Source organism: Quercus suber, unplaced genomic scaffold, assembly GCF_002906115.3.
Source record: "Quercus suber isolate HL8 unplaced genomic scaffold, Cork oak 2.0 scaffold_29, whole genome shotgun sequence".
Taxonomy (NCBI): Eukaryota; Viridiplantae; Streptophyta; class Magnoliopsida; order Fagales; family Fagaceae; genus Quercus; species Quercus suber.
This window is the reverse complement of record NW_027069494.1, coordinates 1,911,476-1,929,226: the sequence shown is the minus strand read 5'-3', so window position 1 is coordinate 1,929,226 and position 17,751 is coordinate 1,911,476. Positions and strand designations below refer to the sequence as shown.

The window sequence follows — 17,751 nt, the reverse complement described above, 5'->3', positions numbered from 1 at the left end:
TGTAGAATAATATATGATGATATTTAAAAATCAAATAAATATATTGGAAAAAAGAAGAAGCAAATTTGAGCCTCATTTGAAACCTTGGTCACAGGCTGTCTCTGAATTGTATATCTTTTGTTTCTTCCTATAAATAAAGTATTTATTCAGCAAAAAGAAAAATAGAAAAAAAAAAAGAAAAAAAAAAGAAAAAAAAAAAGAAAAAGAAAAGGACTTTGGAAGATAAACGGCAGAAATTAATTATGCACTTCGATGGCAAACGACATGAATTGAAAAGACAATGAAGCTTTATTTAATATTTATAGTAAAAACGAAATGAACAGGAAAAAATGATAAAGGAAACGACGTCGTCTTAACGATACGATATCCTCCTTCACTCCTTGACTCTCTCTCTCTCTCAGAGCCTCGTTAGAATCATTTTTAATCAAATGGATGATCGCAACAACAACAAGGCACTTTTCAAAGAAGTGTTCGGCGATTCATCGGACAGCGAAGACAACGAACAACAAACACAACAACCTCAATTGGAATTGGAAGAAGAAGAAGAAGATCATCAAAACCCGAGTTGGGAACAAATCAAAGAGATCAAAGGTCTTTGGTTGTGCAGAGACTTCCTCTCTCCTCGACAACAATCTTCCCTCGTCTCAGCTATTCTAAACGGTGCGTGCGTTTCACTCTTGCTATGTACGACGTTTTTGCTCAACTGGGTCTCACCCACATTGACACACTGTGTGTTTTGTATTGTTAACGTGTGTGTTTGCACTTGCAGAAGGATGGTTCACTGAACCCTCACACAACCAGGTCCGTACCATATCTTAATGTTAATGTTAATGTTAAAATGAGATCATCTAGCAGATCCTATGATAGCTCCTATGATAATTTGCAATAGCTCCCACCATTTAAATTTTCATGAAATATCAGGTGCTTTAGGTTGTTATTTTCCTTAATCTTGAATTAGGCTACTGGAAACGCTGTAACAGGGTACAATGTTTTTAGTATGGTCTCATGGGATTATAATTATTATTATTTTCATTAAAGTTTTAGGATTGCCCAGTTTGTAATTATCATACATTTGATGTTTCAATTCTTGTAGCATAGAATGTGTAAAGTATGTTAGAGACCTGACTGAGAAGTACAACTCCGCTTACTTCATGACATATGTTGTCTTGCCAAGTTGGTTGATTATTTTTCTTTCACTCTTGAATCAAATGCTTAAGATAGTTACTTGTAGGAGTTTGATCCATTGGACATTTTGGGTGCTAGGGATATTGCAAACTATACGCGGTTTACTCCTCAGTAATGGGTCTGAAAGGCCGTACCTTGGTGAGGTTCCATGTCATTAAAAAAAAAAAAAAAAATTCACAAACTATATGTGGGTATTCTTTAAGGGTGATAAATTCCTTTTAAGTTTGATGGGGGTAGTAGTCTACTCTTTCACTAATCGAGCGAGAGTACTCAACAAATTTAATCTAGAACGCTAGGAATTAGTTTGGTGGTTCTTGAGGATATGTTATCGTTAGAGGTGTTTGACGTATCTACTGTTTGCACCTTGTAATGGTCTCTAGCGTTTGATATTTGAAGGCAGATTGGTTCACTAGCAACAGAGCACACTACTTGGACTTTCTTGAAGAACGTGTTGTGATGTTTATGTTATGGTTTTTCTTAGATTCTTCATGGTATAAATTTTGAGCTTGCCCGGAATTTTCATTATGAATTCATCTTTATTGTGTAGTCTTACCTTTCTTAATGTTTCTTAATTTACTAAAATTAAATGAAAAACATTGAGATGGATGAAGAGGAGGTAGATCTGGCAATGCAAGGAGTCAAGCTAAAACCCTGCAAGGGAGGAGTTACCTTGTGCTTGTTTTTATGTGTTTGGAGAAAGTTCATTAATCTTGTCCCTCTCCTAGTCTCCTTACTTCTATTTCAAGATCTTATAATCTTTCTTCCATTCGAAGGATTTTTTGGTCCCTTTGTTTTTCTTCCTCTTAAGCTTTGTCTTTCTTGGAAATTTCTTGTGTACTTGAGTTGCATCACTTTGTGCTCTCTTGGCATATTTGCTTACTTAACAGTGAAAAAGAAAAGGCAAAAGGAAAAGAAAGAAATAAGATAGATGATGAAGAATATATATATATATATATTCTTCATCTATCTATCTATCTATCTATCTATCTATATATATATATATATATAAAGAGATAGATGATGAAGAATTTTGATTATGGTTTCTTGTAGAGTTTTGTTTGCAAATTGGGGATCATAATTACAGTCATGAAGACAATTGCATGTCAAACTTGTGCCTTTAGGTTGTTTCAGATAAGCTTATCCATTCCTTTATGCACAGGCTATGAGGTTTGGAGATCTTCCAGCTTGGTCAAGTGAAATTTCAAACTCTATCCGTGAGCTGGTGCTTTTATGTGATCCTGCTTTTGATCCTTAACCAGAAGAAGGTGAACAGCACCATTCTCCTTCCCTAGGCAGACGAGGTTTAAACTCGGTAGGAATTTGGTATCTATCTACTAATGTTTTTAACTTAGGAGCGTCCAAAGTGGATGCTACCTCAGGTGCACAGCTATATATAATGTTTTCCTCCTCCTCGTCCTGAGGAGGGCTGGGTGGCACTCTGGACGAGCTAGCCCCAGTCCCAGAAGCCATCCTACGTTGCATTTCCTGAAATTCTTCTAAGGAAATGCCAGGCACCCCAGACGAATACTGCTCGTCTGAGGAACTGCTACTTAAGCTAGTACTACTCTCACCACTCTCATATCTTCCAGACGAAACGTCCTGATACTTATCTATTTCTCTCTCTGTACTACTGGACGAAGACATGACTAAAGTAAAGGTGAAGACGAAAACCTAAAAAGAAGAGGAAGTACCTGAGAACTAGGACGAAACGCTAGACGAGATTCTTGGACGAGATAGCGGAAGGAAGTTTATGAGAAAGGTGAAGGGCAAGAAAGAGAATGTGCCAATTTATAGGGCCCAGAAGTGGGGTCAGCGAAGCGACACCACCCACTAAGAGAATGACACGTGGCAATCGTGTGGGGAAACGCAATCGATTTAATTGCTCAACGAATTAAACCGTGACACGTGGCCACATAAATGGGATAAAATCCCCATAATGTCCCTGGACGGCGCTCTGGACAAGGGGGCAACTGATGTATAACCAAAAATCACATCTATGGTTCGTCCAGACTGGTCGTCCAGAGAGTTGGGGTTAGCCAAACATCAGGCCATCTTCAATTCGTCCAGATATCTCGTTCTTGGGATGTTGGGCAATTGATCACTCCAGGGAATCAAATCGAGAGAATCGTCCATGCACAAGGTGCATGGACAACCACACAACGACACAGCGAAGAGTCGTCCATGCGCAGAGCACATGGACGACTACGCGAACACTTGGCGAACTTCGTAGCGGTTCATCAACCCCCGTTCATTGCCGCCAATCCCTTCACTGCATGTAACTTCCAACGGCGGTTATGATTTTTTGTAGCTGTTGAGGAGGTTATGTCTGAATTCCAAGATCCTAGGGGAAGTTATTGAACTAGTAACCGCCCTAGAGTACCCTATATAAGGCCCGGTCTTCACCATGCAAAGGTATGAATTTCCTGAGATTTTACATTGAGTAAAGTTGAAACTCCATTAGAAGAGAAAAACTAACTTCATCATCGGAGGGTATTTGGCCGGCTCACCCTGGTCACCCTTTGACTGCTTTCTCTCTTTGTAGGCCTCCGCTAGCGCTGTAGTCCACCGAAGCCGAAGTGTTCAACTAACTGATTCCATACATCATCAATATTGGATCCATGTTTTGCAAGATATAACTTACGTGCCAATACCAAATACACATAAGTATGAGATAAGATTTTTTTCTTGAATAATTCTATTTAGATGTAGAATAATATATGATGATATTTAAAAATCAAATAAATATATTGGAAAAAAGAAGAAGCAAATTTGAGCCACATTTGAAACCCTGGTCACAGGCTCTCTCTGAATTGTATATCTTTTGTTTCTTCCTATAAATAAAGTATTTATTCAGCAAAAAGAAAAATAGAAAAAAAAAGAAAAAGAAAAAGAAAAAGAAAAAGAAAAGGACTTTGGAAGATAAACGGCAGAAATTAATTATGCACTTCGATGGCAAACGACATGAATTGAAAAGACAATGAAGCTTTATTTAATATTTATAGTAAAAACGAAATGAACAGGAAAAAATGATAAAGGAAACGACGTCGTCTTAACGATGCGATATCCTCCTTCACTCCTCGACTCTCTCTCTCTCTCTCTCTCTCTCAGAGCCTTGTCAGAATCATTTTTAATCAAATGGATGATCGCAACAACAACAAGGCACTTTTCAAAGAAGTGTTCGGCGATTCATCGGACAGCGAAGACAACGAACAACAAACACAACAACCTCAATTGGAATTGGAAGTAGAAGAAGAAGATCATCAAAACCCGAGTTGGGAACAAATCAAAGAGATCAAAGGTCTTTGGTTGTGCAGAGACTTCCTCTCTCCTCGACAACAATCTTCCCTCGTCTCCGCTATTCTAAACGGTGCGTGCGTTTCACTCTTGCTATGTACGACGTTTTTGCTCAACTGGGTCTCACCCACATTGACACACTGTGTGTTTTGTATTCTTAACGTGTGTGTTTGCACTTGCAGAAGGATGGTTCACTGAACCCTCACACAACCAGGTCCGTACCATATCTTAATGTTAATGTTAATGTTAAAATGAGATCATCTAGCAGATCCTATGATAGTTCCTATGATAATTTGCAATAACTCCCACCATTTAAATTTTCATGAAATATCAGGTGCTTTAGGTTGTTATTTTCCTTAATCTTGAATTAGGCTACTGGAAATGCTGTAACAGGGTACAATTTTTTTAGTATGGTCTCATGGGATTATAATTATTATTATTTTCATTAAAGTTTTAGGATTGCCCAGTTTGTAATTATCATACATTTGATGTTTCAATTCTTGTAGCATAGAATGTGTAAAGTATGTTAGAGACCTGACTGAGAAGTACAACTCCGCTTACTTCATGACATATGTTGTCTTGCCAAGTTGGTTGATTATTGTTCTTTCACTCTTGAATCAAATGCTTAAGATAGTTACTTGTAGGAGTTTGATCCATTGGACATTTTGGGTGCTAAGGATATTGCAAACTATACGCGGTTTACTCCTCAGGAATGGGTCTGAAAGGCCTTACCTTGGTGAGGTTCCATGTCATTAAAAAAAAAAAAAATTCACAAACTATATGTGGGTATTCTTTAAGGGTGATAAATTCCTTCTAAGTTTGATGGGGGTAGTAGTCTACTCTTTCACTAATCGAGCGAGAGTACTCAACAAATTTAATCTAGAACGCTAGGAATTAGTTTGGTGTTTCTTGAGGATATGTTATCGTTAGAGGTGTTTGACGTATCTACTGTTTGCACCTTGTAATGTTTTCTAGCGTTTGATATTTGAAGGCAGATTGGTTCACTAGCAACAGAGCACGCTACTTGGACTTTCTTGAAGAACGTGTTGTGATGTTTATGTTATGGTTTTTCTTAGATTCTTCATGGTATAAATTTTGAGCTTGCCCGGAATTTTCATTATGAATTCATCTTTATTGTGTAGTCTTACTTTTCTTAATGTTTCTTAATTTACTAAAATTAAATGAAAAACATTGAGATGGATGAAGAGGAGGTAGATCTGGCAATGCAAGGAGTCAAGCTAAAACCCTGCAAGGGAGGAGTTACCTTGTGCTTGTTTTTATGTGTTTGGACCAAGTTCATTAATCTTGTCCCTCTCCTAGTCTCCTTACTTCTATTTCAAGATCTTATAATCTTTCTTCCATTTGAAGGATTTTTTGGTCCTTTTGTTTTTCTTCCTCTTAAGCGTTGTCTTTCTTGGAAATTTCTTGTGTACTTGAGTTGCATCACTTTGTGCTCTCTTGGCATATTTGCTTACTTATCAGTGAAAAAGAAAAGGCAAAAGGAAAAGAAAGAAATAAGATAGATGATGAAGAATATATATATATATATATATATATTCTTCATCTATCTATCTATCTATATATATAAAGAGATAGATGATGAAGAATTTTGATTATGGTTTCTTGTAGAATTTTGTTTGCAAATTGGGGATCATAATTACAGTCATGAAGACAATTGCATGTCAAACTTGTGCCTTTAGGTTGTTTCAGATAAGCTTATCAATTCCTTTATCCACAGGCTATGAGGTTTGGAGATCTTCCAGCTTGGTCAAGTGAAATTTCAAACTCTATCCGTGAGCTGGTGCTTTTATGTGATCCTGCTTTTGATCCTGTGGACTTGGGAACTTATGATGAAGCTAAAGAAGCCTGTCCACTTCCATCAGATTTATTGCGGAGAGAGCCACTCTTTGACCAACTCATTGTAAATGTATACCAACCAGGTGAGGTGCGATGTGACTTCTTCTGTGTAGGCCATGCTGTACAGAGTTAGTATTCATGATCTGTTTATATTTTTTTACTGTGTTCAATTTCACCCTTTGTGCCATGGGATTTTCTAGAATTTGCTTTGATGGTTGTATTTGTTGTTGGTCTTTCTGTTCTGTTTTGTTTTGTTTTTAAGGGGAGTATAACCAGAATCATGCGACGTTGATTTAATGAAGATCCCTGATCTCAAATATATATTAATATATGAATAAAAGTCAGCATTGTTTCAGTAGAACCTTCAAAATGCTTGTTATTAATTCACGTATAAAATGATACTTTAGTTCTCTCTCCCCCTCTTTTGCTTAGTTTGGAATTTGAATCCCAGCAAGGGTGTGGAAAAAGGTTTTCTTCAAAATTTAAATTAAAATGCAGCCTTAGCATTTGTCATGTTGGTAGTCTGGTGTATTCAGCGTTTTTTATTTTATTATTTTATAGGTATTAGGTAATAAATAATTTAATGAAACCAAAAAAGAAACACGTAAAGATCACCAATGGAGAATGCTGGTTGTATACATTTGGTTTATTCAATTTTGATGCAGCAAAGAGAAAGAAATTGCTGCAATCAAGTTTGGTTGCAGCATACATTTAAAATTCCATGGCATTTTGTAGGTTCCCAACTAAGATATCAATAATATATCTCCATTTCTTATGAATCCCTGCAGATAAGTTTCATCTTAAAGCAATTTAGAATTGTGCAGTGTATTACTTGTATGATCATAGTAACACAAGGTTGGAATGGTTATGAAAATGTTGTTAACGATCTCTAATTCAAATGACACATACTCCTATTGTAAGAGTAAGGTGAAGGGTGAGATAATGGATTCAAGACCCATTGTGTGCGTGTGTAATTACTAATTAAAGAAAATGTTTCTGCATCTTTGGGTAGTATAACATTCTTCAGTTTATATTTTCTTTTGGGTCTTTATTCATTTTGTAGTTCAAAAGACTGTTTCTTGTTAGTTACTATCTGTTACTAGTGTATGGCACAATACAATCAGTTGTGAACCACAGCTCACACACACACACAGAGTGCAAATATAAAATTGAGATGACAATTCCAGCATGTATGTGCAGGGTATCAGTGCACATGTTGATCTTATGCGCTTTGAAGATGGAATTGCCATTGTCTCCTTAGAGTCATCATGTGTGATGCATTTCACCCAAGTTGACCGAACAGATTGTGATGTCAAAATGGATCCACCCATGACAAAGATCCCTGTTTATCTGACACCAGGATCTCTAGTTCTCATGTCTGAAGAAGCGCGTTACTGTTGGAAACATGAAATAAATCGCAAGCCAGGATTTCAAATATGGGAAGGGCAGGAGCTAAATCAGAAGAGGAGAATCTCGGTAACACTGAGGAAGCTCTGCAAGGTTGAGTAGCATGTTAATCATCACATTAGAGCTGCAAAATACATCTGCTCTATTGTTTTTGAGCAGTTCTCATTCTTCTTGATTATTTGGACTTGTACTTTAAATGTGGGTTGACTTGAGAAATAATATACAATTGAGAATGTTGAAGAGTGTAGTGACAAATCTGACTTATACAAAAGCTTCTGAGATCCTTAATTTGAAGTTCTATTCCAAATGTTGTACGTTTTTTTTTTTTTGCAGTATTTTTTTTACAGAACTTCCAGAGCTTCACAATTTTTTCACCATGATCATTGCAAAACTAAACATGCGAAGATGGCCTTCGGTGGACTAGGAAGTTTGGTGATTCTGAGTATAACATTTTGCATTTTATAATTTATCCCATGTCGCTTGTTATGTAGATTATTGATAAGAAAATTTCACACTTGCTCAATTAGACACAGGAGTATCTTGAGCTTCGGCACTCTTGATGGTTGGCTTAGCTAGAGATTCTTTTACCTTCATTAAACAATGATAGATTCATAGTAATGTTGCAGCTCCTCACAGTTAATAGTGCTTGCCACCACCCAACCACCTTCGTTGTTGCATTGTGGTTCTCCCATTTGCAACGCCCTTGCATGAATATTGACACACACATGCACACCTTCCTAATCCCATGTCTGAGTCATGTCAACAATGGCTGCTGTTACCTTTGGAAGCGCAACATCTCTCTCTTTCAAGCCTAATCTGTGTTTTGCAGCTTGTTTTGACGATTTTGTTGGCAGTAGCCATCCTTTGATGTGTGCTGATGAGTTTGAAGGTGGAAGACCACCATAAATTGTTGAGGAGCGGATGCAAAATATTTTAAGTGTGAAGAGGGTAATAGGTTCCACGCAGGTAAGTTTCGGTGCCACACTAATCTGTATGTGTTGGATGAGTCTACAGCCCCCATAAGAATGAGTTATTGCGGACAGGTGATTCCTAAGAAGACTTGTGGAACTTGAGAATGTATGGTGAATAAGTTAGACCAGTCCCCCTTATTTGTTTTTTTTTGGGGCTTTAATCTTTGTTTGTTTAGGATTTCCCTTTTTCCTTGTTTGGTAGAAGCAGGGTACGTTAATGGTTCATTAACAACATAATTAGTTCAAAATTTCTATGCAACAATGGGAACTTTCTACCCTCATATCACGATATTTGAGTACACAGCTCTTTACACCTTACACTGTCATCATGATTTCTGTACACAGACATAAAAAATGACTAAAGAGGAGAGGAAAAACTGATTGAATGCAATTTCATTATAAAATGGGTATCAAGTTGCAGTTACAATGCCTTCCCAATTTTAAATATAATATAATACATCCCCATTTCCCTTGCTATGGTAATTGATGTAAACAAATGCAAAATAGCCATTAGGAGGTGGGGTTTGCAGAAGAGTTTCATGCACGCTATTCTGTTAGATCTGAGTCGGAAATTTCATTTGAGAGATATATACCTGAAAGTCAAGGAGTTTCCCATATCTCCCAATTCCAATTCTGGTTCTCTCTATGTCAGAAAATTAGTCCTGAGACTCTAAAAAATCTCTACATACACGCAGAAAGGAACCAAACCTTTTCATGGTTTGTGGTAAGAACTAACTTCTTTGTTTCTTCTCTCCTGATGAATGAAAATCATAATACATGCTGTGTGTGTGTCAAGAAAATATTTTCTTTTGCCTTCTTCCAATCACATTTTAGGCGTAACAGTTTTTAAGAGTGGAAATAGGATGATAAAGATGAGCACTGCACCACCAACAATGGCTATGACTGTCCACTTCCGAGAGCTCTTCTGTTGCACCCTGGCCTCCTGAAGCTGCTCAGTGCCTCGTCTCACAAACGAATTAGCATGCGCTACATGACTCTCTATGTCATTGAGTTGATGACCCTGTGCCTCCACCAGAGCAGCCATGTCCAAAAATACCTGATGAAGCTCAATCAAGTTCTTCTCTATCTCCTTCACTGCATCATGTCTTTCTTGAATTTCTGATATGGTATCCAATATTTGACCTCTCCCTTGTTCCTGAATTGCCTTCTGCAGAAAACTTTCACTTTCCCCACTTGATATTAAATTCTCAATAGTTTCTTCATTTGCCTTCTCTCCTGTGATTGTGAAATACCTTCTTTCCACTGTTTCTTTATACTCAGCTGTCATTCTGGTTCTTAATCCTTGAAAATCATCCATCATGTCCTTGAGTTTCTTTCCCAAGCCACTAACCACTGAGGTCCTTGTTCTATCTGCAGAAGAACCTGGACCACAACCAGGAAGGTTCCTATTAGCTGCATTGGAACGTTCTAAGCCTTCAAGCTTTCCCTTAACAACTTTAACACGTTTGAGGACTTGACCAACATTTGCGTCCATCCGGGCTCGAAGCTCCTTCATTGTTTTAGCATTGTGGACAGTTTTGCATTCTTCATTGGCTTCTTGCAATTGCTTATACAGCTTCTCAACTTGCCTCATGTCTTCCTTGACATTCTCAACATCTCCAAAGAACCTATCAAGGTTGACACTCTCTTTGCCAGCTTCCATGTCATCCAGAAAAACCTGCTGCTTCAGGTCTGTGTATTTCTTGAATGAGCTCGAGAACAAGTCGTTCATCTTGGCTGAGTTTTTTTTTTTGGCTCTTCTTAACAAATTGTATAGTTTTGCAAAATGGGGTTCTATCAAAAAGTTCAGCAATGAATGCAAATGCATGGATAGTGTAACATGGTGGTTTTTGGTTCCTTGCTGTATAGAAGTTTATGATGGTGGTTTTTCATCCTTACAATATGTGCGGCCAAATGAGGAGGAAGAGAGAGAAGGTGACGAATGCAAAAAACTGTCACAAAGAATGAACGTGAGGCGAAGTTTCCTTCTTTTTGGTGGCGTTGGAGGTATTAGAGGCTTGAGTTGATTTGAGATTAGGACCAGCCATTAAAAGCTGGTTTTACCAAAAGTTGCTCACTAATCAACAAGTGGCATTTTGTACTTAATTGGTACTACTTTGCTTGACCAGGTCTTCCTTCATTGTGTCCATGTCACATTTGCTGGATAGTTGGGCTTTATCTTCCTCTTCTTTAGGTTGTATTCCAATTCCACCGAATGCATTTCCTAATCCCTAGACACTTTGTATTTACTCTCCATAAAAAAGAAGTAAATCTTAGTATTATTTACACACAAAATATATTGAAAGCAGTAACCTTTATCCCCGTTAAACTTTAAACTTTAAACTTTTATTTTTTAAAAGGAAAAAATTAAGGGTTAGTAAAAAAATTTATTTTTTAAAAGGAAAATATTGTTAAAAAAAAAAAATTAACGAATACTATAAGGGTATTAGTTTAAAAACTATTTCTTAAAAAAAAAAACTCACTTTTTCTTATAACTTTTTATTTTTTTCATGCAAGTGGTATTAAAACTTTTCTATATTAACGGTTTTAAAAAATAGCTTATTAACAAATTAATACCTTAACCTAATAAGGATTAACAACCCTTCTTAAAAAGCTGTATGACTAATGACTATCTAATTTCTGCATTAACCCAGCCAATGTTATATTATCATTATTCTTTTTTTTCTTTTTCTTTTTTTGAGGAAGATTATCATTATTCTTTTTGTAAGGACTCATTTTGTAAATGTTTCCCAACAATAAATTTTTAGAGAGTGGGTCGAAGGTTTAGGCCCTAACAGACTAGCAACGGGATACAAATCACTTCTTTTTCATTGAAGGGGAATGAGCCCAGTTTACAACTGAAGATAACTCCTCGGCACTCGTCCGAGGAGACCCCTCTCCCTCAAGCTCTCGCCCCCTCCTTTTTCCTCCCCCTCCTATTGCTTTGCCCGCCTTCCTTATATCCTTCTCCTTTACATCTGCTGATCATCCATCTGCCTCTTCTCTGACCTTCCGTCCCATCAAGGGTTTTATCTGTACTCAAGTGGCTCACCATGATTGATGTTGCCCTGCCAAGGGGTTACATCCCCATTAATGCGGCCAGAGGGGTTAGGTGAGCGCATTCAATGCAGAGGTGACAGTTCACCTTAGGCTTGCTTCTTCACCGTTCTCCTGTCGCCGACGCATGGCACTGGGCCCTTTCCTCCTCGGATATTAAAGCGTCCTCTGGTGGGATGGCCCTCGTGTTCCCCCGAGGTCTCAGATGCCCGAGGACGGGCACTCCTCGAATATGATCCTCGGGAGTCGGTCTTCGCGCTTTCATCCTCGGACCACTCACGAATCCTCGGCGTGGGCCTTTTGGGCCTGGCTTGGAGTGGGCCAAGGCTACCTGATTTTCTGGCCCTACACTTTTGTTTATGACTTATTACATAATATTTATCCTAAAAAAAGGATAATATTAAAAACTTTAAACCATGTGTTACTCTTTCTTTTTTACGTTAGCTTGTATTTCAAGCTGGACTTCTAAAACGTTTGTCTTGGGATGACCCAAATAGATCAATCCAAGATCAAAACCTGAAGTAAGGACACTAACAATCCAAGAAATAGAAGTCACATATCTTATCCTCAATTCCTTAACCTGTGACTTAAAAGAAATAAAAAATAAAAAATAAAAAAACACTTTTCAGTCCATAAATCGCAACACAGTTAAGTAAATCATTATTAATCAATTACTTGAACATGATGTATTGAAATGCATACTTTGTTTTTTTTTGTGGTTAAAAGGAAATTTCATTCAACTAAGCCAAAATGGCTAAATTAGTGGCAGTAAGCCTACAAAAGTTGTCCCCATACGCATAAGATAACACAAAAGAAGAGATTACATCAAATGGGGAGATATCTAAAATTACAAAATCCTATTGCATATCACATCTTAGCTTAGCCAACGCATCAGCGACTCTATTAACTTCATGGAACGCGTGTTGCACTTTGTAATGCTAAAACCTACTCATTATTGAAATGCATACTAACCCTTACCTTATATTTCCTAAAAACTTATATGACAATCCAATTTTCCCTTGAAGAAAACTAATGTTATATGCTTGCATTACCTTTTTTCCTACTTCAAAATTTTCACTTATTTTATTTTTTTACACATCTTTTGTTATTAGTTTGGTCGATATCAACATCCTTTTGTTATCATTATGTGAAATTGTAAAATGCAAAACAGAAATACAAGAATTGATTTGAGAGAAAAAGAATTCCTCTGAATTGCTTATCAATTTGTTATAAGCTGTTAATAGGTATTTAACTACAAGCTTTGTATTTATACACGAAAGCAGGGGCTAAACATGGTGCCCAAAGACGTTAACTAACTACTTAAAGAATCAACCAATCAGCTAATGACATGTGGCAACTGTAACTAACTATTCTAACTAATGCTTAAGTGAAACAGTGCGTTTCTCTTTTCCTTTCTTCCTTGTCGTTTTATATTTACAATCTTTATTCTCACTGTCTTTTTGCTCTTCTTTGTTGTCTTTGTTGCTGCTGTCGTTTGAGTCATCTTCAACACTCCCCCTCAAGTCCAATGTCTCAAACTCTGTGACTTGAACTGAGTTGTTTTCCTTCAGAGACTTAGGCTGGAATATATCTTTCAAACCAAGTTTACTTAAGAGTCTTGTAAATGCTGCCATTCCCAGAGCCTTAGTGAAAATATCAGCTACTTGGGAATTGGTTGTCACATGAAATGTTTTGATCTTACCCTCCAAGATCTTGTCCCTAACCAGATGATAATCAACTTCTATATGTTTGGTTCATTCATGGAAAACCGGATTAGCAACTATGTACAAAGCTGCCTGGTTATCACAGAATAACATAGTAGGTTTGTGGTGATCAATTTTCAAGTCCTTAAGCAGCTGCATTACCCAAGTAATCTCACAGGCTACACTAGCCATTGCTCTGTACTCGGCTTCTGCAGAAGATTTGGACACAACTCCTTGCTTCTTAGACCTCCAGGATATTAAAAAAATCCCCCAAATACACTGCATATTCAGTGAGAGACCTACGAGTGTCAGGGCATCCAGCCCAATCAGCATCATAGGAGGCTTTGATATGCAACTCTGTGTTGCTAGGGAAGAAAATTCCTTTTCCTGGTGCAGCCTTGATGAACTGGAGTACTCTGTGTGCTGCTAACAGGTGTGGCTCTCTAGGCTGTGATACAAATTGACTCAGTCTGTGTACAACATATGTTATGTTAGGCCTTGTCAAGGTTAAGTACAATAACCTTCCTATAAGTCTTCTGTACATCCTCGGTTCATCAAGTAATGCTCCCTCATACTTAGACAACTTAAGGTTTTGTTCCATAGGAAACTGAACTGGCTTACTCCCTATGAAACCTGTGTCTTGCAATATTTCTATGGCATATTTTCTTTGTGTTAAACTAATGCCTGCATCAGTTCTAGCTACTTCCAAGCCCAGGAAATACCTTAGTGAACCAAGGTCCTTCAAACCAAATTGATCATCAAGAAACTTCTTTAAGGCAGTAACACAAGTAGGATCATTTCCAGTCAACAAAATGTCATCAACACAAACCAAAAGAATAGTAAAAGAAGTTCCTTGTGAATGTATGAACATGGAGTAATCTGATTTTGACTGCACAAATCCCATCTGCAATATGGTGTTTGAGAACTTTGCAAACCATTGTCTTGAATCTTGTTTGAGACCATAGAGACTTTTGTTCAACTTGCATACTAAACCCTCCCCCTCGCTTTGAAAACCAAGTGTTGTTCACTTCCAAAGCCTTAATCTCTTTGTCCATAGCAACCCTCCACTCAGGAAATTGAACAGCCTGATGAAAGGAGACAGGCTTTGAGGGAGTAGCATTGACTGCTAGGACAAAGGATTTAAAACTTGAACCCAAGTGAGAATAGCTCAAGAAATCAGAAAGAGCATAAGGCAGGCCAGACTAAGGTTTGGCACTAACAACAGCTTTACATGAATAGTCTGATAGATAAGAATGAGGCACATGAGGTCTAGTAGACCTTAAAGAAAGTGGAACATGTTGAGGAATGGATGTGATAGCTAAATCAGGATTGGAATCATGGACATGATTAGGAATGTAGGCATGAGTGGTAGGTTCTAAAGAATTAAAATTAGGAAGAGAAGTATGGGAAGGAGTGTCTAAAGTGACAGAATCAGATTGTGAAGCAACTAGGTCAGATCCTGAAATGGAATGGACAAGAGTAGTGGAAGAGGGACAATCAGAAGGATAAGAAGAATTAGAATTGACATGAGGAAAAACAAAGTCATTCAAATAAGAAGTGGAAGGAGATGAAGTAGAGATGTAAGGAAAAATAGACTCATAAAAAACAATATCTCTAGAAATGTGGATAGAATTAGTAGCAAGATCTAACACTTTGTAGCCTTTTATGCCATGAGGATAGCCCAAAACACACATTTTCTAGACCTAGGTGCAAATTTATGTCTATGAGAAGATAAGGTAGAGATAAAGCATAGACAGCCAAAGCATCAAAAATGTGTATATGAAGGTGGAGAATGGAAAAACATTTCATAAGGTGTTTTATTACCCAAAGACTTGGAAGAAACCCTATTAATCAAAGGGACAACAGTGAGGATGCAATCACCCCAAAAACATAAGGGTACTTGAGATTGAAATTTCAAAGCTCTAGCAACATTAAGAATGTGTTGATGCTTCCTTTCAACAATTGCATTTTGTTGAGGAGTATCAACACAAGACAATTGATGCAAAATTCCATTAGAGTGAACAAAATCTTTAAGATAAAATTCAGTCCCATTATCACTTCTAATAGTCTTAATGGATTTGTTGAATTGAGTCTTGACCATAGTAGCAAAATTTGGGATGACAAACTAAGTGTCAGACTTAAGCTTGAGCAAATATACCCAAGTACACTTAGAAAAGTCATCCACAATTGTTAAAAAATACTTGTAACCTTCAACAGTACAAGTGGCAAAAGGATCCCAAAGATCATAGTGAATCAAATCAAAAGGAGCAGAAGAGATATGAGTACTGACAGAAAATGGAAGTCTCTTTTGTTTTACAAAATGGCAAACATCACAACATGTAGTTTTATTAAAAGCATCAATGTTTACAACACCCTTTAACAGCTGAAGTTTTGAAAATGAAGGATGTCCTAATCTATTGTGCCATAATTCTGTGCTTGAAAAAGTAAAAGGACTGGTACAGGTAGTAGCAGTGAGAGCAGTAGACCTTTGTTGAAGTGAAGAATCCAACAGGTACAAGCCATTGCTCTCTCTACCATGACCAATCATGCTCCATTGAGCAAGGTCCTAAATGAAGCAACAATTACCAAGGAAAATGAGACAACAAAACATGTTTTTGGTAAGTTTGCTAACTGAAATCAGATTGAATCCAATAGATGGAACACACAACACATCTTTTAAAACAAGAATAGATGAAATTTGCATAGTGCCCACATGTGTGACTAAGGCTTGATCCCATTTGGCAAATAGACATAAGTGTTGACAGTGGAGGTGATAGAAGTGAATTGAGACACTGAATGGACCATGTAGTCAGTTGCACCAATGTCTATGATCTAAGAATCAGTTTTGAAAACAGTCCTATCAACAACTTGAGCAGAAAACACAGAATGAGAAAAATTAGGAGGGATCCAAAAAGGATTACCTAAGAAATTAGAAGAACTAGAAGCTGAGTTGAAGGAAGAAGATGAAGGTGATGATGTTTGTGGTAAAGCTGAAATGGCATTGGGTGTCATGACAGAAGCAACATGACTGGTTTGAGTGCCAAAACCTGAACTTGAAGTTGAACTTGCATACCCTTTGAGAAAAGAGAGCAATTGCTCACATTGAGCTGGAGAAATGGAACATTGAGGCTGATAAGAGGAAGGACCACCAACAGAATTTTGCTGCAGAAAAGGACTACCAACAAGATTGCCAGATGCACCATGTGCAATGCCAAAGGATGTATTCCCAACACCATTCTGGAAACCAGTTTGAGCACCAAATGGAGCATTGACCAAATTCTGAATCATACCATCAGATTGGACTCCCTGAGTGGGTAAAACATTGGATTGAGCATTGGGAAAACCAATGTGACTAGCATCAAACCCAAAAGAACCTAAAACTTGGTTAACCATTGGCCTATTACCTCCTTTAGGCTTATAACCAGGAGGATATCCGTGGAGTTTATAGCACTTATCTGCTATATGTCCAGTAAAACCACAATAGGTGCAAATTGGCCTATCTTTCTTTCCTTTCCCACCACCTTTATTCTGACCTTGAGCACCTTGAAATGGCCTATTGTTATTCACATACATTGCCATAGCATCCAATTGCTGAACCATATTAACGGTATTTCCTAAATTCCTCATTTTCTCTTCTTGTAAAACTAAAGAACACACTTTGCTAAGAGGAGGAAATGGTTCAATAAGCAAAATTTGTCCAATCAGAATGCCATAGTTATCATTCAACCCCATTAGAAAGCGAAAAACATGTTCTTTGTGTTGTGCATCTAACTGAGATGATTTGGAAGTACAAACACAAGCACAGGTACAAACAGTAAAAGGTTGATTATTCACAAACTCATCCCACAAGGTTTTGAATCTAGTAAAGTAGGAACTCACCGAAAGTGATCCTTGAACCAAATGAGAAATTTCCTTCTGCAACTCAAACAATCTCGGCGTATTATCTTGAGAAAACCTATTCTTGAGATCAATCCACAAATCTTTCGCAGAATTGATGTACATAACACTAGCCTTGAGGTCAGGACTGAGAGAGTTGGTCAGCCATGAAAGGATCGTAGTGTTGCACCTGTTCCAAGAATTGAACAAATGTGAAGTTGGATTTGGTTCTGAAATTGAACTATTAACAAATCCAAATTTATTTTTGGAACTTAAAGCAAGAAAAACAAATCTCGCCCAGGTCATGTAGTTCTCAGGACCAGTAAGAGGTTGAGATGTGAGAATCAAACCAGGATTTTCATTCGCTGGTAAAAAATACGGATTGTTAGCTGATTCATCTG

The 17,751-nt window shown here is 37.5% G+C and overlaps 3 protein-coding genes across 3 annotated transcripts; 2 read left to right on the top strand and 1 right to left on the bottom strand.

Annotated features, from left to right (window-relative positions):
* The first annotated feature begins 387 nt into the window (after nt 1-387).
* On the top strand, nt 388-2,440 carry LOC136066269 (uncharacterized). Its single transcript, XM_065770314.1, has 3 exons — nt 388-660; nt 770-801; nt 2,345-2,440. The coding sequence occupies exons 1-3, from the start codon at nt 429-431 to the stop codon at nt 2,438-2,440; spliced, it is 360 nt and encodes a 119-aa protein (XP_065626386.1). The 5' UTR covers nt 388-428.
* A 1,820-nt stretch (nt 2,441-4,260) lies between these two features.
* LOC112033568 (uncharacterized) lies at nt 4,261-8,037 on the top strand. The gene is made up of 4 exons (XM_024066344.2): nt 4,261-4,552; nt 4,662-4,693; nt 6,218-6,424; nt 7,537-8,037. The coding sequence occupies exons 1-4, from the start codon at nt 4,321-4,323 to the stop codon at nt 7,843-7,845; spliced, it is 780 nt and encodes a 259-aa protein (XP_023922112.1). The 5' UTR covers nt 4,261-4,320; the 3' UTR covers nt 7,846-8,037.
* Nucleotides 8,038-9,101: 1,064 nt separating this feature from the next.
* LOC112033553 (syntaxin-124-like) lies at nt 9,102-10,695 on the bottom strand. The gene has a single exon (XM_024066332.2). It carries the CDS (start codon nt 10,540-10,542, stop codon nt 9,538-9,540), a length of 1,005 nt encoding a protein of 334 aa, XP_023922100.2. The 5' UTR covers nt 10,543-10,695; the 3' UTR covers nt 9,102-9,537.
* Between the last annotated feature and the right edge of the window lie 7,056 nt (nt 10,696-17,751).

What these genes read in the sequence shown, in the direction of transcription:
- LOC136066269 (XM_065770314.1), top strand. Translation starts at nt 429, where the DNA reads ATGGATGATCGCAACAACAACAAGGCACTTTTCAAAGAAGTGTTCGGC. An exon ending in CGTCTCAGCTATTCTAAACG is followed by an intron (nt 661 to 769) that starts GTGCGTGCGTTT and finishes TTGCACTTGCAG; the next exon opens with AAGGATGGTTCACTGAACCC. An exon ending in CTGAACCCTCACACAACCAG is followed by an intron (nt 802 to 2,344) that starts GTCCGTACCATA and finishes CTTTATGCACAG; the next exon opens with GCTATGAGGTTTGGAGATCT.
- LOC112033568 (XM_024066344.2), top strand. Translation starts at nt 4,321, where the DNA reads ATGGATGATCGCAACAACAACAAGGCACTTTTCAAAGAAGTGTTCGGC. An exon ending in CTGAACCCTCACACAACCAG is followed by an intron (nt 4,694 to 6,217) that starts GTCCGTACCATA and finishes CTTTATCCACAG; the next exon opens with GCTATGAGGTTTGGAGATCT. An exon ending in ATGTATACCAACCAGGTGAG is followed by an intron (nt 6,425 to 7,536) that starts GTGCGATGTGAC and finishes ATGTATGTGCAG; the next exon opens with GGTATCAGTGCACATGTTGA.
- LOC112033553 (XM_024066332.2), bottom strand. Translation starts at nt 10,542, where the DNA reads ATGCATTTGCATTCATTGCTGAACTTTTTGATAGAACCCCATTTTGCA.